Source organism: Gadus chalcogrammus, chromosome 22 (assembly GCF_026213295.1).
Source record: "Gadus chalcogrammus isolate NIFS_2021 chromosome 22, NIFS_Gcha_1.0, whole genome shotgun sequence".
Lineage (NCBI taxonomy): Eukaryota > Metazoa > Chordata > Actinopteri > Gadiformes > Gadidae > Gadus > Gadus chalcogrammus.
In genome coordinates this window covers 4,657,250-4,679,952 of record NC_079433.1, presented here as the reverse complement: position 1 = coordinate 4,679,952, position 22,703 = coordinate 4,657,250, and the positions used below count along the sequence as shown (strand labels likewise).

At 47.0% G+C, this 22,703-nt stretch overlaps 3 protein-coding genes and 1 non-coding gene across 5 annotated transcripts in view; 3 read left to right on the top strand and 1 right to left on the bottom strand.

Moving 5' to 3' along the window:
* The first annotated feature begins 185 nt into the window (after positions 1–185).
* On the top strand, positions 186–7,998 carry msto1 (misato mitochondrial distribution and morphology regulator 1). Its single transcript, XM_056582217.1, has 14 exons — positions 186–396; positions 688–805; positions 1,023–1,092; positions 1,189–1,264; positions 1,471–1,522; positions 1,826–1,979; positions 2,292–2,406; positions 2,803–2,937; positions 3,257–3,409; positions 4,072–4,203; positions 5,024–5,208; positions 5,920–6,024; positions 6,207–6,319; positions 6,973–7,998. Exons 1-14 carry the CDS (start codon positions 313–315, stop codon positions 7,239–7,241), a joined length of 1,761 nt encoding a protein of 586 aa, XP_056438192.1. The 5' UTR covers positions 186–312; the 3' UTR covers positions 7,242–7,998.
* Positions 7,999–15,900: 7,902 nt separating this feature from the next.
* Positions 15,901–15,973, top strand: trnar-acg (transfer RNA arginine (anticodon ACG)). Its single transcript has one exon. It is a non-coding gene; the product is annotated as a tRNA-Arg (tRNA).
* Positions 15,974–16,800: 827 nt separating this feature from the next.
* srsf4 (serine and arginine rich splicing factor 4) lies at positions 16,801–21,638 on the bottom strand. The gene is made up of 6 exons (XM_056582218.1): positions 21,417–21,638; positions 20,709–20,851; positions 19,181–19,377; positions 18,658–18,866; positions 18,245–18,322; positions 16,801–17,836 (listed from the first exon to the last, which is right to left on the bottom strand). Exons 1-6 carry the CDS (start codon positions 21,521–21,523, stop codon positions 17,257–17,259), a joined length of 1,314 nt encoding a protein of 437 aa, XP_056438193.1. The 5' UTR covers positions 21,524–21,638; the 3' UTR covers positions 16,801–17,256.
* Positions 21,596–22,703, top strand: part of LOC130375359 (XK-related protein 8-like) — a 5,440-nt gene continuing 4,332 nt past the window's right edge. The window contains exon 1 of one of the 2 annotated variants that reach the window (XM_056582221.1): positions 21,596–22,392. Coding sequence is in view for 1 of the 2 variants with exons in the window: in XM_056582220.1 (XP_056438195.1) it covers positions 22,470–22,703 (234 nt within the window). In the remaining variant the exon portion in view is untranslated. The other variant, XM_056582220.1, reaches the window with a different exon arrangement.

Sequence of the window (22,703 nt, the reverse complement as noted above, 5' to 3'; positions counted from 1 at the left end):
ATATGTTTAATTTGACTATTGAAATAAAATGCAGACCGTATTCACAGTCCACCCAACCCGTCTTTCCTCTCAGATCGTCCGACACGTGAAGCCATGGCACAATGAAACCAAACTATGACCGCCGGACAGCCAATGACATCCCGCTGTCCCGCCCACGCCGACCAATAGCGTGACAGACTGTTCGTGGTTTACATCCGCATTTGGCTCACGTTCGGTAGAGCCAGCAACAAACGTCTTACGCCTTAAATAGGATAGTCACGATGTTTAATAATCTCAGATATGTTTTTAATCTAAATTGCTAACACCTCCGCGATGAGTAGCCTTTGTAAAGAACTCGTTACGCTCCAGTTGGGACACTATTCCAACTTTGTAGGCACACATTGGTGGAATCTGCAGGTGAGGATGGTTTTGGCTAACGGTAGTGCGTAGTGTCTAACTTAAACATGTGTTGGACAGCATCCACATGCATACGCAAAGTCGTCCAGATATGGCCATTATTAGCTGTGGATGGGGCATTCACTGCCGTAACAACGGCTCATAATCATAACGTAGTGAACATTGGAGGGATATTGTTGTATCAGTGGACCTGGATGGTAAAAGGCTGTGTGTGATATTACTAAGGTTATTTGGACCATGTTCTCCCGTGTGTGTACGTGGGGGCGTGTGTGTGTGTGTTTTCACCTTTAGGATGCCTCCCTGTCTGAGGAGCTGGGAGAGATCAACAGCGATGTCGCGTTCCGTGAGGGCCGGACGATTGATGGGCAGGTCACCTACACACCCAGGCTCATTGCCATGGACCTCAAAGGTAACCTGTCATCTGCATGCCTACAGCTTTTATAATGACGAATTAAACAATCTACCTATACTTTTAGACTGTTTGTATCATCGACATGGTTTGTTTATAATGAGTGGTCAATCCCATTGGTACCTTGGTGATATGAACGCATCTGGTGTTTGCGAACATACAGACAGACTCGAATGCACCACAGACTGTATTTTTTAATACTTCTTCTCTACCACAGGAAGTCTTCAGACTCTGCGACAAGAGGGCTGTCTGTACAGCACAGACAAAGAAAGCTCCCCCATTTCCTGGTAAACGTGCTTTGACGGCGTCAGCGTTTTTGTGTGTTGTTGTTGTAGTAGTTGTTGAGGTGTCTGAATTGTGGGTGCGTTGGTTTTGCTGTGCAGGGAGGGGCCTGTCACCATGCACCAGGAGAGCCCGGTCTCAAAGAACCCCTTCCTCCTGGACCTCGACAAGCTGGAGGTGATTATTGTGGGATGGATTCAGTTCTATTGCAGGCATTCCTGGAATTCTGTAACTCTGTGGTCTTCCAATATGTAGAGCCATCCCCTCCTCCTGTAGTGTTTAGTTTAATATGCAAAGTGTAATGAATGATGATCTGCTTCCTGTATATTTAACTGAAAATAATGTGACGCTTGCTCATTCAATGAGTTTCTGTTCCCTGCCAGACGGGGGTGCTTTTGGCCCAGGTTGACTCCAGTGACCAGGCCAATTCCTCAGGTACAAAAAATATTTTATAAGCAAAAAAATGTATGTACACTTCCAATCGTTAAACATATATCGACACCATTAAAGCTAGGGCATGTCATTTATTTAAGAAGCTTTTTTTTTTTTAAATAATTTGTCAATATTCTCATCACAGCCCGACAGCAATAAAAAAAGTTTTTTCGGCCGGTTACTCTACAAATCGAGCTGACTGGCTGGTTTCTGCAGATTACCTACCCCAGCTCTAAACCATAGCCATTTCTTCCTCATTGTCAGTGCTGAGTCGTAACTTCCGAAGGGACATGCTGTCTTGTTTAGGAGGAGCTTTTGGCGCGGGGAGCGTGAACCGGCAGCTGGAGCGCGTGGCTAAGAGCTATGCGCTGGAGGGCAGTGTCCGGGTGTGGTCAGACTTCCTGCGGATACACCTCCATCCTCGCACGGTCTCCGTCATCCACCAGTACAACCACGGCGGGTAAGGAGCAACCTCGACTGCTTTTCTAACCTAAGGGTATTTATTAATTCACTGTGTGTGTGTGTGTGTGTGTGTGTGTGTGTGTGTGTGTGTGTGTGTGTGTGTGTGTGTGTGTGTGTGTGTGTGTGTGTGTGTGTGTGTGTGTGTGTGTGTGTGTGTGTGTGTGTGTGTGTGAGAAGATCTGAAAGTGCTGTATTTTAAGGAATTTCTTCATGGGATCTGTAGTTATTTTTTTAAGTACACCTTTCAGTTTGTAGTCCAGTTTAATTAAATTCAGTCGGATTCAACTAAGTGTGTGTGTGTGGGGGCCAGGGAGACCCACCGCCTGGAGGCTTTCGGCCAGGGGGAGCCCCTGCTGCAGGGCCCGGTCCTGGAGGACGTGGAGGACCGGCTGCACTTCTTCATAGAGGAGTGTGACAACCTGCAGGTACACAGCCCCACACACACGGAACAACACAATCCCGCATCCAGTCGCGTCTCAGTCTCCATTCGGCTTTTCCTTGTTTAATTGATGTCATGAGCTTGTACGTCTTGAGCTGTATTTTAGATGTTTCAGGTTTGTTTTGATTCCGAGATTTTATTCGTGTGACTAATTTTTCATGATTGCACTTTCAAAATGATTACGTTGTCCTTATTTATTTATTTATCAATTAACCTTCTGTTGTATTTTCAGTTGCTTAAAAATGCAATTGTACATTCATATCGAAAACCCGTTCAATGCAATGCCACTCCGCGGGCATTTATGGTCTGGTCTCCATAGTAACGAGCCCCCACTAACCCGTCTCTCCGTGCCCCCCCTCTGCTCTCGCCGGTCCCACACCAGGGCTTCCAGGTGCTCTGCGACCTGACCAACGGCTTCTCCGGCCTGGGGTCAAAGGTCACGGAGCTGCTCCAGGACTCGTACGGAGGGAAGGGCATCCTCACCTGGGGAATGGTCCCTGTCACCCATCCTGACACGGTGAGCGGATTGGCTTACAGGTTCCCCGTTAGGAAAGGGTCCACTTTTGGCAGAAGACCCACCAGAGATTTAGTGCAGTCAAATTATCAATAAATTCTCGTTAACATGTAAAAAATAAGGCGTAACAAATAACAATTAATAATTCTCTGTGTTCATTCATTCAATATTTCCATTGTCAGTCCTCAAACACACCAATGTAATTGGTGTGTTTGAGGACACACCGGTCCACCACCACCACCACTTCACCCCCGTTCTCCACCACTGGTCGCTCCTCGCCGCCGTCTCGAGTCGTAACGCCCTCGCTCTCCCTTCCCCTCAGACCCCGATGAAGGACATCTACCACGTGATCAACACGGCGCTGGGCATGGTGCACATGGCCAACAACAGCTCCTTCTTCTGCCCCCTGACCCTGAGAGGGGGGCTTGGCAGGCGCCCGGGCCCCCCCGTGGCCTTCCCCCACCTCACCTACGACGTGAGTGGCTCTGCGTCCACGTCGCAAACAAGGGGGCCAGGCTCCACCCTGGTGTATGATTGGTGGATCAACATCCTCGGTGGACTGTACCAACAGGGGAAGGTGCTGGAGTCGGGTCGATCCATCGTACATCAGGGTGGCGTCCCACTCTGGGATGTCCCGAGTGGATCGATTTCTCATGTATTTGGTCGTTTTCTAACCATTCATATTCAGTGGGCATGCTCAGACTTGGTCACGTCGTTACCTCGACATCACAATTACACTGCATCCTACGGAAATTGAACTGGCTGGACAGGTGGGTCGGCTTAGCTCAGGAGGTAGAGCTGTTGTCTCGTAACCGAAAGGTTGCTAGTTCGATCCCCAGCTCCTCCTAGCCGAGTGTTGATGTGTCCCTGAGCAAGACACTTAACCCTGACTGCTCCTGACGAGCTGGCTGTCGCCTTGCATGGTTGACTCTGCCGTCGGTGTGTCAATGTGTGTATTAACCGATGTAAGCCTGCGTCTGCTAAATGCTCTAATTGGAAGTGACACCTGGCGGTGAAACAAAAGGCCTCAACGTCTCCGACGTCCCGTTTGAACCTCTCGTTCATAATGGTACATCTAGTGCTGATTGGCTGCCTGTGTTCTGCATTCCCTTTGGAACCCGGCCCTCCCTGGCACAGCCCTCCCTGTGGTACCACTCCAGCTCGGTCCTGGCGCTGGCCCTGGACGCCCTGACCGCGCCCTGCCGCCTCCGACAGAACGGCGTCCCGGTGGGCCAGATGGCGGACCTGCTGACCGGCTCTGGGAGAAAGGTGAACCCCCCAACGTCATGTGTGGTGATAGAATAGAATGTATTCATTTGTCATTGTAACAGATACAACGCAATTAGGTGCAGTCCTTGTTCAGTGCAAAAACATCATTGAGGTAGTATGCATAAATAAAAAAGGATATAAAATAAATATAGGACTACTGTGCTACTACTGATGATGATGATGATTGCTCCCAGGGATTAGCTCCTCCTAGTCTGGTTGCAGGTGTGCTAGTCGCTGAACTCCAAGTGTCCCACTGGGCTAGGCTAGGGGTCGGGGTGGAGCTACGTTCTTCTTCCGTCTAGCTGGTTATGGTTTCGGTTCTGGGGACACATTTAGGGTCGGCAATACCTAATGGATCTCCAGGCAGCCATGCGATTGGTTAAGCAGACCTGGTAGATCCCGTCTCCTGGCGCAGTGGATTGGATGATGACGACCAACTGTGTTTTTAGGTTTTCCCTATCACGCTATTGAGCTTCAAACTCTCTTCTCCGGGACTTGACCATGGAAAAGAGGTCACTCTGTTGGATTGAGCTAAGATTAGTGACTTCGTATCCATCTCAGTTGCTTTAGTCGTCTGACTCTGAACCCAGTCTTCCACCGTCCCTCCCCCTGGTTGGAGGGACCCAGTCTTCCACTGTCCCTCCCCCTGGTTGGAGGGACCCAGTCTTCCACTGTCCCTCCCCCTGGTTGGTGGGACCCAGTCTTCCAGCGTCCCTCCCCCTGGTTGTAGGGAGGTAGCCTGGCCCCCCCCAGGCCCACCCTGGCCTCCCCCAGGATAGCCTTGATGGAGCTGTCTCATACTCCTCGTTCCGTCTTGCAGGTGGTGGCTGCATACGGCGCTGTTCCCTTACCCATGATGCAAGGCGCCACGCTGCCCGACGCCCTGAGTAGCTGCGCCGATGCGTTGCCGTGGAGACCCTTATCGTCGTGCCCGGACGGCGGTGGCGGTCAGTGTTTTGCTCAGCTGCTGACGCTGAGGGGCCTGGACGAACAACGCCTTGTCAGGTAGGGGTCCTGGTCTGACTGTTGCTGTGTCTGACTGTTGCTGTGGTCTGACTGTTGCTGTGGTCTGACTATTGCTATGGTTTTACTGTTGCTGTGGTCTGACTGCTGCTGTGGTCTGACTGTTGCTGTGGTCTGACTGTTGCTGTGGTCTGACTGTTGCTATGGTCTGACTGTTGCTGTGGTCTGACTGTTGCTGTGGTCTGACTGTTGCTGTGGTCTGACTGTTGCAGCGGTCTGACTGTTTCTGTGGTTTGACTGTTTCTGTGGTCTGACTGTTTCTGTGGTCTGACTGTTGCTGTGGTCTGACTGTTGCTGTGGTTTGACTGTTGCTGTGGTCTGACTGTTGCTGTGGTCTGACTGTTGCTGTGGTTTGACTGTTGCTGTGGTCTGACTGTTGCTGTGGTCTGACTGTTGCTGTGGTTTGACTGTTGCTGTGGTTTGACTGTTGCTGTGGTTTGACTGTTGCTGTGGTTTGACTGTTGCTGTGGTTTTACTCTTGCTATGTTATTACTATAGCTATGGTTAACCTGTTGCTATGATGTTGTTGTGGTATTACTGTTAGGTTATGCTGTTTCTATGGTATTGGATTGACCAGTGCTATGGCTTTATTGTTGCCATGGCTTTATTGTTGTAATGGCTTTACTGTTATAATGATATTACTGTTGCCATTTTATTACTGTTGCCATTCATATTATTATATTCTGATTTCAGCCGTGCACTCAATGGGCCACAAGCCCCCAACGCTCTACACGGGCTGAAAAGTGGGGAGGACGTACTGGCCTCCTACATGGCCTCCTTCTACCCTACTGGTGATCTGTAGGTGTCCAACGCACGCACACACGCAAAACATGGTGCAAACAAACAAACAAACAAACAAACAAACGACCATGCATGTTGGAATAAACCTATTTTTTTTTCTTCTTTTAGAATGAACAAAGTTTCTCATCAAATTGAACCTGTTGACCATCCTCTTCCTCTTACCGTCTGCCCCCACACAGGGCCATGCACCTGCTCTCCAGCCCCAGCCTGTTGACCCCGCCCTTCCCCCGGGTCTTCAGCTCAGACCTGGGGGAGCAGGGCTGTCTGCAGAGCCGCTACCTGGCCCCCGGCGGTGAGTACCGGCCCGCTCCCCTCCAGTCCGCCCTCCCTGACTCGTGCCAGTCGAATCACGGCAACGTCATGGACGCTCTGGTGTTGCTCATCAGCTAACGGTGGACCGACGATGAACTCGATTCTCATGTTTAGGGCTCTAATAGTCAGTTTGAAGAAATCTGTAGTAACACACATGGGTCAAAGACAGACAAAGCTACTTAGTGATTGTTTTAGATGCATGTCCTTAACGAGCAGGTAGGGGGGTCTAGGGCGGGGCTGTCTACGGGTGGACCGCGGACTCTTGGGTTTGAAGTTTGAACCTTCACACAATACTAGTAGACCACCCAGTCTGCTCTGCTGTGGACTCACAGAGCTCCCTTCTGAACTCTGTCCCTGGTCTCTCTCTCTCTCTCTTTCTCTCTGTCTCTCTCTCTGACACTGTCTGTCTCTCATTCTCTCTTTAAAAAAATATCTCTCCTTTCTCTCTTTTCTCTCTCTCGCTCTTTTATTTTTTCTCTCCTTTCTCTCTACTCTCTTTCCTCTCTTACTCTATTTTCCCTCTCCTGTCTTTGTCCCTGGTCTCGCCCACCTTTCCTCCCTCCCTCCCTCTCCCCCTCCCTCTCTTCCCTCCCTCCCTCCCCCCCCCCCCCCCCTCCCCCTCTGTATCTACAGCCGTGCCCCCCACCGTCGCCTCCGTGCCCGTCCTCTCCTGCCTCCAGTCCGGCCCGGCCCTTGGCCCCTGGCTGGCCGAGCTCCACCGCGCCGTGGGGGCCCTAAACATCCGCCGCCTGGCCCCCAGCTTCCTCTCCCAGGGGCCCGAGCTGTCCGAGTACGAGGAGGCTCTAGAGCAGCTGCGCCTGCTGGCCCGCTGTTACCGCGACGACAACCGGGGCGCCGCCCACTTCTCCTCCGAGGACAGCAACGACGACAGCGACGACTGACGACGGCGGCGGTCGCTCGGCAACCACGCGAGGGAACCTGACGACGGGCTCCGCGGCAACAGATTGATGAGGTCATCGCGGCGGTCGTGAGGTCGTCGTCGTCCTCGTCCTCGTGAGGACGTCATCGTCATCGTGAGGACGTCGTCGTAGCGCGAGTGACGACGTCGTCGTAGCGCGAGTGGCGACGTCGTCAGAACGTGGACGATGACATCGTTATATGGGGGGACGATGAGGTCACACAGTGGAGGACGATGATTAGGATGACGATGATGTCATCATAAGGTGAATGGTCATCAGCACTTAACTGTTTTGCTGTTGCATGCCGCCTCCTAATGGCTGTGAGTTAACAGAAGAGTATCAGACGCAAAAGAAGACTGTTTGAAAATATAGGAACAATGCATAAAAGTTGGAGCTTTACTTGTAAACAGAACAACATTAATCACATCTAGGTAGTAAAGACTCTGTAAGGATTTCAAGTTCATGGTAAAGTAAAGTAGAATAAATAAATAAATAAATAAGAGGGATTGATCGCACATAAGGATGAAGAATGAATGGTTGTTACTGACTAATTAAATGTGTTTTATACTACCGGTTACCCCGTTGTTCCTGTTGTCAATGTTCTTATTTAGTGAATGTCTTAAATATCCATCTATCTATAACCATAACCCGCCTCTTGATGGCGCCAGAACACAGCCAGACAGCATGCACCTGCACGTTATCGGTTATCGGTCACAAAATAAGTTTAGTAGTCCCACTCGTAACATCCAATTAGCCTATTTGCACTCCACGAGTTTGTGTATGAACGTGTATGATTTCGATGTATATGGTAATTTGAATGTTCAGTAATGTGTTTTATTGAATAGGTAACGTTAGTTGTATTCGTTTTATTTTACATTGCGTCCACACCAGGGAGTTCAGTTTGAGGAGCTAAAGATAAGTCGACTAGAAAAAACGGAAACCTCGCATTCCCGCTGTGTTTTTATTATCAGGTTTCCATTTTCGTCGCGTATGTATTAGTTTGAAACTGCAGTGTATTCCTAAACCATAAAACAAAATCAAAGTACACTTTATGTCTATCTCTAAACTGGATAATGGCAGGTGGTTTTGGTTTCTACACTTCCATTGCATATAGCAGCTAATTATTGATTAACAACAGGGTGGTTAACCAAGCTCGTTAAAAGATTTAAGTCGATAGATAGAATTGTGTTTTGCGTCGAAGTAGATCGATCGAAGCGTGTTTAGCGTCGTTCGAGACTCGAACCAGAGTCCGTGAACTTTGAACTGTCCTGGGATTATTTCGCAACATACAACGAACGTTTGGAAGCCCTCAGTCTACTGAATACTGTTGGTCACATGTACAGTAGAGTCATGAGTCAGAACCTGCCACCTGTAAGTAGAGTTCATTCTTGGTGGTGACAGGCAATCACATTTCAGTCTGCTACCAAGAATCTACCAAGAATACGACGCTCTGGCCAATCAGCGCTCGCATCGCTACCAAGAATTGTACCAGGAATACAACGCTCTGGCCAATCAGCGTTCGTATCGCTACCGACCGAGAATTGCATTTTTGAAGAGTGACGTTACGAAAATCTTCACTTCTTACCAACATTTCCGAGGTAAGTCAGTACTTTCTAGCTATTTTCAATCCAAATAAATTTGCAAATGTCTATATATAAACAGGTTTTAGTTGGATGAATAACCTTTGGCTCAGAAACTTTAACAACTAGGTAATAGGCCTAAATAACGTTAGACAGTGTTTTCTGTCTCTTCACCGTTATAACGTTACAGCTTTCCGATGGCGATGTGGATTTCCTACTGTTGCGTTTTCTCAAAGAAAGTTGTCCAATCCCGGGTTGCTTTAGACTCACTTCATTTATTATAAGTCGTCTGCATGTTTCGGCATGGTAACTGAAGCTATACGGAGGGAATTGTAGCTAAAGAATGGAACACGTGTGAGAGATAATAACTCTGGCTACTACGGGACATGGGCAAAGGCCCATGTCCCCTCGCGGGTGTCGCTGCAAATCTCTGATCTATGGGCCACGGGCAGAGGCCCGTGACCCTGCGCGCGTGTGGTTATTAATCTCTGGTCTCTTCACACTGGGCGCACAGGTAAGAGACCGCCAAGTGGGCGTAGCCGGGGTGACGTAATGACTTCGGCTTCTTCGTATATATAAAAGTGCTGCTATCTGTGGCTGGAGCAGCCTCCAATAAGGTATTGCTCCCCTTGTGGCTATGTATAGTATTTACGGCTTATATGTTTGGTCCTGCTTCATTTTGGTCTATGTGGGGGTAGCTTAGATTCTTAAAATACGTAACAATCCCTCCTTGGTCATCTTAGATGACCATACAATAATATTTTAAATCATAAACACCATTTACCACACCGAAAACATAGTCAAATTAGGATCAATCATCAACACGTGTGGAAAACTCTTGAATAGAGGAAAAAAACCACAATGCGCTCATAATACTGAGACGTCATTCACCTTGTGGGTCTCATTGGGAATACAGGTCATTATTTAACAATACAACAATGAACATAAATCTTGTTATCATACAATCACATGTCCAAACAGCACACAAACAAAACTACTCATAGAAATCCTGAGCTAATACTTTTGGTTATGTGCTACAAGGCCATACAATTTTCATCATGTGCAAAAGTAAAGTAAAAAATGGTAGTCATAATACAATTTTAAAATTTCAAAATGATTGATAAGCTAACATGGATTTGGGGGGTTCAGGTGATCTTCGTGTATTGGTGCGCCGGTTCATGTGGGTGGTTTGGGCATGGATTTGGGGTCATTGTTTTTTCTGTCGCCGTCTGGCCTGTAATTCATGATCCCAAGACTCGTCCCTCCTTGTCAAGGGCTCAACTCAGAGAGGTTACTCCTACATCATGGGAGCCTTCAAACAGGTTCTCCGTCGTCGTCGTGTCAGTAACAGGTGGCCTGTAAAACAATCGCCTCAAGGAAGATCAACTGTACCATTATTAATGCAGCGATTCAGAAATAACGGGTTGCACTCGCAACCAAGCAACATTACACAATAACAAACATAGTCTGGTATGGTTGTTTTAAAATGTGTTATTCAAGTAAATCCGGGATATTGCCTTGCTCGGCGGTGGTAGTTTGTAGGCTCCGGGTGTGTCTGCATCTGGAACTTTTTGCTTCTATTGTAGAAATACAAACTCATGTACAGCAGTTAGTTGTTCAAAAACATATTTCCATGAATTCTAATTTTAATTGTTTTACAGTATCTACTTTGGTTTAATTTCACACTACATCCCTCCTTGCGCATTGCTTCAGCCATGCGCATTGAATGACAACTAAAGCTAACCACGCCGTAGTTTAACCAAGTTGCTATAACCAAAAAGATGTAAAAGGGAAATAACAATGTTGAAATGTGCATGTTCAATATCACTTCTGTGTTAACCGTATCTCATAATAACAGTTACCTTCATCATACTATCCGTTTGTCCTACACTAACTATGTATATTGGATGACCTAATCTTCATTTATTCTACCTATTGCTCGCATTTGATGTTGCCCACACTTTGATTCACTCCTATGTACATCGCATACCACATCAAACGTGAATACGCCTTATTCTCTGCACAATATCCTATTGCGCCACTTTCTGCATACCACATCAAACGTGAATATGTCTTAGCAAAGTGAAGTAAAGTAAAACTCAGTTTTATCTTTACTTATTTTATAGCTACACATGTCCCGGACACGTTCATTACTATTTCCAAAACAGTTTTTTTTTGCTACGCAGGTCCCAGACCTAACTATACCATTACATGAACAGTATTTATTATTATAATTATCTAGTTTTTTGTTGGTCAACATCAAATCGATACATTAATTCAACCTTCTGACTTACTGACCCACCCGATTTCTCCCCGTGTGAGCCCGCGAATGACAACTCTCCCGGGGCCTCCCCATGAGCCCCACCGCCACCACTCCCCGTGTGAGCCCGCGATTGTACTCTCCCGGAGCCTCCCATTGAGCTCCACCGTTACCACCTCAGAACTCTGCAGGAACGATTAGTCGATTAACGCGTGGCTCGGAGGCTCCTCAAGGAGTGCAACAATCCTACGTCTTGACACCTGGTGCAGTCGACGTGTGGCTCGGGGGCTCCCAGGAAGTGCCACAATCCTACGTCTGACACCTGGTGAATCTTGAGCTAGGTCAATCAAAACCGTCTAAACTAGGTAGAATAAAGAGTCATCCAAACTTACAACAATTATGCACATCTTGGTATTAAATATATGGTGATATTCTATAAACAAAACAAAAACTGAACCTAAGAGAAAAATTCAGAAGTTATCGTTTGAAACAAATGTTATTGTAATTGAACTACAGCAGTTGAGCTAACTCCCGCCTTGTGCACCGGTTAAAACCATTTATTAATTAAACATTATTTTAACAGTTGAACCCCGTGTCTATTTGAACCATCCTGGTTCCCTAATCAATGTGCATGACACAACCCGTGTCTATTGCACTCCTGTTTTGATACACAAAACGCATGTTGAATAGACAGAAGGGCTTAGCAACCTGAAAAACATAATGTCTGAGTGTTAGGCATTCGTTACTGCATATACTGCTATTTCCTGAAGAGAGAGAGAGAGAGAATATTAAGATCAATGCACACACACAGGTCGCGAAGGCTAAATTTACATCCTGGTTCCAACACATGGCTAGGTGTGAGGGTTTGAGGGGGTAAGGGGCAATTTAACTAACAATAGAGAGGCGAGTTGCCTTCTCAGGGGGATGGGGGGGGGGGGGTCTGACTACTGGACCTGTGAAGACTGGGACAAAGGGAGTGGGGGGGTTTCACGAGCGAGAGAGAGGAAGAGGGAGAGGAAGAGGGAGAGAGAATGTAACACCGTAGTTGGGCTCCCCGCTGCTCTTGGTCTCTGCAAGACCCAAGATGGCGGACGTCTGGACAAAGGAAACCCACGTCACGAAGACGCGCCGTCTCTTTAACACCACGTGGTTACACTCTACGGCTGCGTTCTATACTAATCAAAATTGCACATTAGACTTAACTGAACCGGGAGGAATCAATCCAATTTGAACTCCTTGGCCAAGCCTCCGTTTTAATATGCAACTAAGCTAGATTAACGTTAAAAACCTGACCTTTCCTCCCCCCACCGTAAAGAGTTTGGAACTTTATGGTCGGTAATAAATATACCTTATGGTGGTCCGGCTTTACTTCGAGACATTCACCAATTACCTTATGATGTTCTCGGCTTAACTTCGAGACATTCATCATATAACACAAAAACCACCTACCACGTGGTACAGACAGACACAGAGACAGACAGACAGACATAACACACCGGGGGTCCCTTTGTGCAGGCTACCATTGCCTTATCAAACAGCCAGGAGCGCCCAGGTAAACAAAGGGATGGGGAGAGGGGGGAGAGGGTACTCGTGTGTAGGGGGCCTGGAGGGGGGGGGCGGTGGGGACTTCACGTGTGTCGGGGGTCAGGGGGTAACGACCGGACGGTGGCTAAAACAAACTTACACCTAAATGTTCTTATAACCAATCCTATTTCAGATTTAATCTTTAAAACAATGAGTTATACTTACCTCAGACGTGCGGGCCTGTTGAAGTTGTTTTAGCGTCGCGCCCGCCGGGATTTCTCGGGACTTTCTTCCATCACGTCAGGGTCACCAAATATGTTGCGTTTTCTCAAAGAAAGTTGTCCAATCCCGGGTTGCTTTAGACTCACTTCATTTATTATAAGTCGTCTGCATGTTTCGGCATGGTAACTGAAGCTATACGGAGGGAATTGTAGCTAAAGAATGGAACACGTGTGAGAGATAATAACTCTGGCTACTACGGGACATGGGCAAAGGCCCATGTCCCCTCGCGGGTGTCGCTGCAAATCTCTGATCTATGGGCCACGGGCAGAGGCCCGTGACCCTGCGCGCGTGTGGTTATTAATCTCTGGTCTCTTCACACTGGGCGCACAGGTAAGAGACCGCCAAGTGGGCGTAGCCGGGGTGACGTAATGACTTCGGCTTCTTCGTATATATAAAAGTGCTGCTATCTGTGGCTGGAGCAGCCTCCAATAAGGTATTGCTCCCCTTGTGGCTATGTATAGTATTTACGGCTTATATGTTTGGTCCTGCTTCATTTTGGTCTATGTGGGGGTAGCTTAGATTCTTAAAATACGTAACACTACTTATAATATGTTGATTTAAAATCAATTTCACGTTAACTTAGGCTATCCGACAAATGCCGGTTGATGAACATTAGCGAGCCGAGTCATTCAATGACTAACAGGCAGGGCTTTGACTCCGAACTTCGTTATTCGAACCCTCCTTCTGCTCTTCTGAGGCCACCGTTCCTCGCAGCCCTCGAGCCTCAAATCCAGACCCCCACACCTGTGTTTCCCACACCTCCATTCATCCCACCTCTCCTGCCCAGACCCCTCCTGGCTGTCCCCCAACCACTCCTGTCTGTGCCTCAACCCCTCTGGTCTTTGCCTCAACCAATATACACAATATACCACTGGGGAGCTTGAAGTTACAAAAAATATTTCAGATCGCAGCATCAAATCAAGTTATATACCCTTTATCATAATGCCAGCCTACTTAATCACAATGGTTAGCTAATACATTTTACATAACTTCCTATTAATTGTCAATGCTTTTGATAATCAAAATGGTATGGAATTTAAATGCAGAGCGCAAAATGCGTTCATATTACCATGCATAACAAACAAAGCACAACAGACAGTATTAATTATTATTGCTTGGACAGCATTTATAAGGAACCTGATCACTTAGACACCATGTTTTACAGTGATATTAACGTCTCTATAATCACTGTTAACATGAACACATGCTTTAATAAAACGGGCACTAAACACACCGGCATGGTTTAGTTTCATTGGTGAACACAGCGACGACCGGCAACGATGTATATTTGATACAACATTATTATTCATTTTCATAAGTATCTGGATATTTTTCTGACAATATGAATGTACAGTAGTCATATTATGATCATAACGAATTAGGAACGGCCGGGATTCGATACGACAAGATCAGGTTATGGAACTTTACGTCGACAAACACGCAGCGTCTTGCGAAGCTGCGTGTTTGTCGAGGTAAAGCACCAAGATATAGCCTACCAAAAAATATGCTGATTTTCATCGTATCGATTCCCGGTAGATCCTAATTCGTTATGATCATAATATGACTACTGTTCATTCATATTGTCAGAAACATGTCCAGATCCTTATGCAAACCAATAATAATGTTGTATCAAATATATATCGTATTGTAATAAAGAATGATAAATAAAGTTAGTCGACGTAAAGTGCCATAAATACCGTAATATACATCCTGATCTCGTCGTAACGAATCCCGGTCGTTCCTAATTCGTTATGATCATAATATGACTACTGTACATTCATATTGTCAGAAAAATATCCAGATCCTTATGAAAATGAATAATAATGTTGTATCAAATATACATCGTTGCCGGTCGTCGCTGTGTTCACCAATGAAACTAAACCATGCCGGTGTGTTTAGTGCCCGTTTTATTAAAGCATTAAGAGGCCATGTTAACAGTGATTATAGAGACGTTAATATCACTGTAAAACATAGTGTCTAAGTGATCAGGTTCCTTATAAATGCTGTCCAAACAATAATATTTAATAATGTCTGTTGTGCTTTGTTTGTTATGCATGGTAATATGAACGTATTTTGCGCTCTGCATTTAAATTCCATACCATTTTGATTATCAAAAGCATTGACAATTAATAGGAAGTTATGTAAAATGTATAAGCTAACCATTGTGATTAAGTAGGCTGGCATTATGATAAAGGATATACAACTTGATTTGATTTTTTGTAACTTCAAGCTCCCCAGTGGTATATTGTATTTGAATAAACAACATTTGTATTTTGTCATATTGATAAAACTTGATTATAAATAAAAAAACAGCACATTCAACTCTCACTCAAGTGGTTTTCGTGCATTTTTGTGACTGGAACTGTACAAAAATGCAAAGCAGTTGCAACATATTGTTTATTTTATTCAAATGAGACTTTACACCAGCAAGAGCAGTTTGTCTTCTGATGGCCCCTCGTCTCTCTAATAGCCCTTGCTGGGAAACAGTTTTCTTTGCACTCGGCTCTTCCACTGTTTTGTATTTGTATTGAAAATAGCTAGAAAGGACTGACTTACCTCGGAAATGTTGGTAAGAAGTGAAGTGAAGTAGCGATACGAGCGCTCATTGGCCAGCGCTCGTATGGCCACGAGGTCATTCTTCGTAGTAACAGCGATATACGATCGCTGATTGGCCAATTTTTGGTAGATGATACGAGCGCTGATTGGCCAATTTTTGATAGATGATACGAGCGCTGATTGGCCAATTCTTGGTAGATGATACGAGCGCTGATTGGCCAATTCTTGGTAGATTCGACGTAGACTCACAGAGTCATATACGACATTCTTTCCGTGGTACTACTACACGGGCTAGTGGCGCAATGGATAACGCGTCTGATACGAGCGCTGATTGGCCAATTCTTGGTAGATGATACGAGCGCTGATTGGCCAATTCTTGGTAGATTCGACATAGACTCACAGATTCATATACGACATTCTTTCCGTGGTACTACTACACGGGCTAGTGGCGCAATGGATAACGCGTCTGACTACGGATCAGAAGATTCTAGGTTCGACTCCTGGCTAGCTCGAGTTTTTGTTTTATTTTAAGAAAGTTAAGTTAAATAGGTTAAGGGTTACCAGTCTATATTTAGCACATGGTTATTAACGCAACGGAAAAATGGATAGGGGGTCAAAGGATATAGTATATAAGTTAGGGTATGCTACCGTTGCATTCGCCGGCGGTTCAGAAATGCTATTAGGCGGAAAGCTTTCCAACTTCCAGCAGCATTATTTATAAGGTGCTCTATAAATCCAACATTAACACATTTAATGCTGCAAACATTAATATTCTGAAGCATTACCCATCGTGCTTCCTCAATTAACGAGTGGTTTAACCGCAGCATCATCTTAATTGGAGAATATCGAAAGATTTTGTAAGTTGGGCCCCCGTGTAGGTCAACCTCTCCAGAATTAAACAATTAACGCATTTTTGGGATTTATGGTTCCATACGATTGACTGTGGCAGGCCGCCACTCAGGTCACTTCGTGAACACAAACTCGCCATCTCATTGTCCATCAGGTGAACCAATTCTTGGTCAAATTCGAGCTCCCATTGGCCTACCGTTGCTCGACAAACGCTCGGCCTTACGTGCCATACGAAGCAGATGGAAACTTCAATTACCTATTTCCTAATTTATTCCGTTAGCATGTTAGTGTTGAGCTTTAGTTAAAATTCTATTCAATTCATTCTAATCAACCACCATTATAATGCACTAGCATAAGCTCCAACTATTAATAAAGACTTCTTGTTTGAGACTGGGATTAATCAGCACGGTTTCTTTTTTCAGTGGTTATGCATCCACACTCGTGCATGTTCACAGTGCAACCAAACAATACATAAAAAAATGACATGCAAAATAACAAAATAATGTTTTAGTTTTTTATTCTGAAAGGAAACAAAAAAAAAAGTTTTCTAAACGGCTTGAAGTCACAGAAGAAAAAAAAACAAAAAACGCCTGACCCAGCACATTACTGGAACAATGCAAACCTGTGATAAAACTGCCCTAGCACATTTAATCCACTTAAAAACGCATAAAACTAGGCTTTCAACCCCCATTACTTTGCAAACACCCCCTTGGAGAGACTATCTGAAAAAATATCCACATTAAGTCAAAAAAAAAAAAAACTGAAGCATGTCCAGAGGGGTCACATTGAGACGGAGTGGCCAGGGATCTACGGCTAGTCATTAAAAAACGATCGGGAGAGAGACGGGGGGGGGGGGGGGGGGGGGGGAGTAGGGGAATGTAGACAGGGAGGGTGGGGGGGACGACGACTCGGTAAGGGGCTCGTAGCAGACAGCACCGTGACGGGACTAGGACCGGGAACGGGAGCGGGACGGCGAGCGGGATTTGGACGGGGACAGGGAGCGCGAGGCGGACCGGGCTTTGGCGGGGGTGGGCGAGCGGGACTTGGACTTGGATTTGGAGCGGGCCCTCTGCTTGGGCTCCACGGGGCTCCGGGAGCGCGAACGGGAGACCCTGCGCGGCGCGGCGCCCCCCTCCTCCTCGCGCCCCTTGGAGCCCGACTTCCTGCTGCGGTCCTTGACGTCGGAGCGGGAGCGGGAGCGGGACCTGGAGCGGGACTCGTCCTTGCGGCCCTTCTTCACCTCCTTCTTGGCCTTCTTGCTGCGGGGGCTGCGGCTGCGGCTGGTGCTGCGCGCCTCCTTGTTCTTCAGGCTGCGGCTGCGGCTGCGCGCCTCCTTCTTGACGCTGCGGCTGCGGCTCCGCTCCTTGTTCTTGACGCTGCGGCTGCGGCTGCGCTCCTTGTTCTTGGGGCTGCGGCTCCGGCTGCGGCTGCGGGCGTCCTTCTTGTGCGAGCCGTTGGTGCGCTCCTCCTCCTTCTTGTCCTTGTTCTTCTTGCTGCGGGAGCGGCTTCGGGAGTGGGACGCGGCCCTGAGGGGGGGGAGACAGTGCAGAGTTGGTGGTCGTTCAGGGGTTGCATGCGGCAGCTCCACAGTGCCTCAACAGTGATTTAAAAAAAGGGGACATTCTACCACCAGGTGTGAGTTTGATTAGCCGTTACAAGCCGTTCTGAGAATCTGCGTCTTCTGACATCACAAGTGGGCGTGTCCGCCTAGATGCGCGCTGGATAGATTAGCATCGTTTGCTTCAGTCCACTGGGTAGGCTGATCTATCCAGCGCACATCTCGGAGGACACGCCCTCAAGTGATGTCAGGTGTCCGATTTTTCCAAACGGCTTGCAAGGGTTAATCACACTCCCACCCGGCGGTACGATATGTATCCCGTTAGGAGTCATACGGCTAAACAGACCATCGTAGCTCGAACGCTTTCAGGACTCACCTGGAGCGGGATCGGCTGCGGCTGCTGCTGTCGCTACGGCTGCGGCTCTTGCGGGAACGGCGGCTCCTGGAGCGAGACCTGGGGACGGGTCGGACAGACACGTGTTCAGGGCTCGGCCATAGTCAACTCTTACAGGCGACGACGCCAACGGAGGAGCCGGCGGAAGGTGCGCTTGGCCAACACATAGTCGGAAGATGAGCTCCACATTAGTGTACAATAGCCCGGAATTTGAAAAGGTGACGAGAGAGACGACCGGCTCAATAAATGTTGTTCGTCAGCAGAGCCATGCCTGGCTTTAGAATTGGCTCTGCGAATGACGATCAGTAAATTGATCCACCAGCCTGACACGGCCGACAGAATGAGCCCAGCTCCCGAGGGAGCGTGTTTCTGTACGTTCTCTCCAGGGTCAGTACCTGGAGCGGCTACGGGAGTAGGAGCGGCGGCGCCGGGCCCCGGGCCGGTCCTCGATCAGCCTGATCTTACGGCCGTTGACCTCGGTGCCGTCCAGCTTCTCCAGGGCCCTCTTCATGTCGGCGTACAGGCGGAACTCGATCACGCCCTCGTTCTTGCGGCCTCGGTTGGTGTCGGCGTACGTCACCTCTCCGGCCTGCCTCATGTAGTCCTGAGGGGGGTCGGTGCGAGACAAGGGGAGGCCGTGAGCGACACAACACTTTAACGACGCCAACGTTGAACAGTATGTGGTACACTACCGTAAAATCATACCGAGGGTCCCTCGACTCAAAGTCAACCAAAAGCTGAACTCTATGTTTCCTTTCTCAGCTCATATCTTAATCATTCTACAAAGGCATGTATTTCCATATTAAGTTACTCTTAAAACAGGCTACCACCATATGGTAATAACTTCATGTCCTGAAGACACAATTCAACAAAGATTATGGATTATTATTAATTATTATGGATTATTGATCTCCGTACCTTGAGGTCCTGCCAGCTGCAACGGCTAGAGAGGTTCTCCACAATGAGGCGGTAGTCGGTACGGGTCGGTGGACCGTATCGGTCTCTTCCACCGCGGCCATAGCCTCCTCCACCCCCGCCTCCTCCTCCACCACCACCACCACCACCACCCCCTCGGTCACCACCACCTCCTCCTCGGTCGCCACCGCCGCCTCCACCTTTGCAATTGGACAAGGGGAAGACGCAGGGCCAATGAGGGCGGGAGCGTTGCTGAGACACGGCCTCAAAGCTCCTGACGGCTAACACTCTACACACTGTTCATTTAAGTCTGGGACAAAAACGAAACCATATGGGGGCAAATCAAAAGCCACAAAACTACAGGGTAACAAATACACATTAAGCAAAGGGGCATATGTATTACAAATGTTTTAAAAAAAGGACTACAAAAAATGTCTAAGCTCTAGCCCTACAAATGTATATATTTGAATTGTATTAGGTCAAATTGAATATGCCTATGCTAGACATAAAAGTATCTGATTTAAAAAAAAAAATTATGTACTTACGAGGATACTAAGAAAAGTTTCTAAACTATCATACTAGCAAAAAAAACATTTCACTGTTATGAAAACAAAATGTTCTTTTCAGGCACCTATAAGAGCTGAACCCACATCTTTTCCTAACCCCATGGTATCCTCACCACCCGGCCAGGGCTTAAGGGAAAAGCGGTCTTCATTCTCAATGGCTCCCTTTTATGGACTGCCCAGGGGCCCAGAATGGTCAAACCACACTCTTGGAAAGGGGGACACCATGGCCAGCAATAGGGGCGGGCAGTCGGCAAAGGACTCTTTCAATTAAAACATTGAGGTTCTTTGTTAAATCTTTTACCTTTTACAAATCGACAGTCAATTTAAAATGAGAAAGAAATCCTGCTTTTTTTTAGCAATGTATTACAGGATACTTTACATCATAAAATACTAAATATTACAGCATTTATTTTTGATCCAGAAGCAAGTACATACACACAATGCCCATCTGGTAATATTTCTCAGTAGCTGCATTTCCTGTGGAAAAACTACCCCAGTCCTACTAAACATGCGGAAACCCAAGAAGTCTTTAAGTCATTGGTGGCTCTGTTGCATACGACTGATTCAATAGACCCTGAGAGGTCATCTGCAAGATTAACATGACTACACCTAGGAGAACGACTAACATAAAACCGAAGTGTCAATACAATTCCTAGATTTTGGTAAAATTACTTTATATTCGAGTAGAAATAAAAAAAAAACTGGATAATTTTGCCTAGTGATATCAAATTTCGTATATATTTTTTGTTTAGTTTAGCCGGCGCCGATTAACAACCTGTATAAAGGGACACTTGTTTATAAAATAATAAACTGGATGCAAATCAGCCACCAAGGACACGCTTGGTAAATCTACCGAGATAACAGCATGCCTATAGACGCCAAACTCCCATTAACTGGAGCAGACGGCCACGCAGACTACCGTTTCCCCTAACATTTGAGAGAACAATGTTCCACTTGATACTCACTTCTTCCGCCGCCATAGCTCCCATCCCGGCGAGGTCCTTTGGTGTGCTCAACAATAACCCTCTCACCACACAGGTCCTTCCCGTTCAAGTCGTACACCGCGTCATCCGCATCGCGGGGGTCGTCAAACTCAACGAATCCATAACTGTACACAGACGGGAGAGAAAGATGATTTGAGAATGATTCAGTCATAATTCCCAATATATTTATAACGGTCTTCATTGGTCAAGGTGAACTCGCTTTAAAGCACACCGATTACAATTAAAAAGGTGGAGCCAAGATGAAAATTGCTAGGATAATGGACAGTACATACATATTAATACATTAAAAGGAGATCCGACCTACAACGTCCGGACGTAACACAACGTTTCCAGCATTGTTATATAACAACTATGCTTAACAAATGGCCACGGATATTCATACCGTGGCGGAACATGGCGGCCCTGTGTGTTAGCACCGGTGCTAGCAGATTAGCATTCATTATGTAGGTCTCATCTCTAATCGAGGCAATCAGATGAATACGACGGTGCAGTCACTGCTCAACATTAATAACAAGACGAGTAGGCGTTTGCACACATTATTCGTGGAACAGACGAACACATTATTTGGCTTTCGCTGGTTCTGTGTTTTGGGCCTAAATTGGGAGAAGGCCCCGAAACCAGCGTCGCGCTGAGCGACAAGAACAATCAATTCAAAAAAAGATGAATTACCCGTTTTTCAAGTCCACTTCGAGTATCTTTCCGTATCCCTTGAAGAACTTCTCGACATCCTTTTCCCTGGCCCGGTAGCTCAGTCTTCCGATGTAAACTCTAGACATGTTTAGAGTGTGTCGGTGCGGCGAAGACGACGAACACACTTGCACGATGTCGTGCGGCACGCCACAAATACGCGCCTGCGCATTGGTGGGCGGGTCTTGGATATTGCCGCGCGCGCTGACGCGAGATCCGGTCCCAGTAGTGTCTCCTCTCACTGCTTGTTTGGTGAACTTCAGTGCAACAAATATTTCTGATGCAATGTTTGCCTTTTCTTTTTTGTCGACTGGTTATCTATAATCATTAATGAGAGAGTAGTGCGTTTGTCAAGAAGTACATTTAGAAGAAGAGACATTCATTTGAATGACGTGTGTTGTGTGTCACAGTTGGCCCTAGGCCAAAAGTGTGGGAATTGGAGCTATCATATGTTATATCAAGCAAGCTACACACACTTTGTGTGTTACCTTACAATTACATTACAGACACATAACGTACTTCAGTTTCAATAGCGTTTAGTGTTAGTTTAGGCTACTTTTAACCAAAATGTAAGTCTCTTAAGACTACACAAACTTTTATGAAAGTAGGTTATGTCTAAACTTCAAGGACTGTTCTCAGGGGGTCCCATTGTGTGACTCGGCGGGGGGTTTGTAGAGAAAGAGGCAGGATTTGAACCAGCGCTTGTCAGCTTTGTTGGGAGGGGCCAGCTCACTAATGAGCTGAGCTGCTGGCCTCGGTCCTCTGAACAACATGCCTGTGCCTTGCAACAGCTCCAGGCTTGCATGCACCCAGAAGAACTCACGACAAAGTGATGTAAACTTTTACTATCTGCGATGAACTTGGAAACTAATCCGCTGTCCTCATTGGTCGCCAGACATGAAGAGATCGCACCAGTTTCAAGAGCCTGAATGGGGTGAAGGCGAGGAAGGACATAACGGTACCACACCGGGCGGATTAGCCTCCGCCTGCTAACGTCAACACTGAGCACAACACTAGTGTGACTAGTCGTCAGCCATGGAGTGGCTAACTTTGTCCAAGTACTCTTGGTTTGACTTTGTGTTCTCCGTGGTCGGGGTGTGCACCTTCTTGTTTGACTGGGGGTCCGACGTGTGGGTCGCCACCGAGTTTTATTCCCGCGGGGATTTCTTCTGGTTCGGGGTGCTGGTCGGCTGGATGCTCCTGTCCTCTATCGTGGTCCAAATGTTCAGCTGGTTCTGGTTTAAGTACGACCGGGACTCGGAGGGGTCC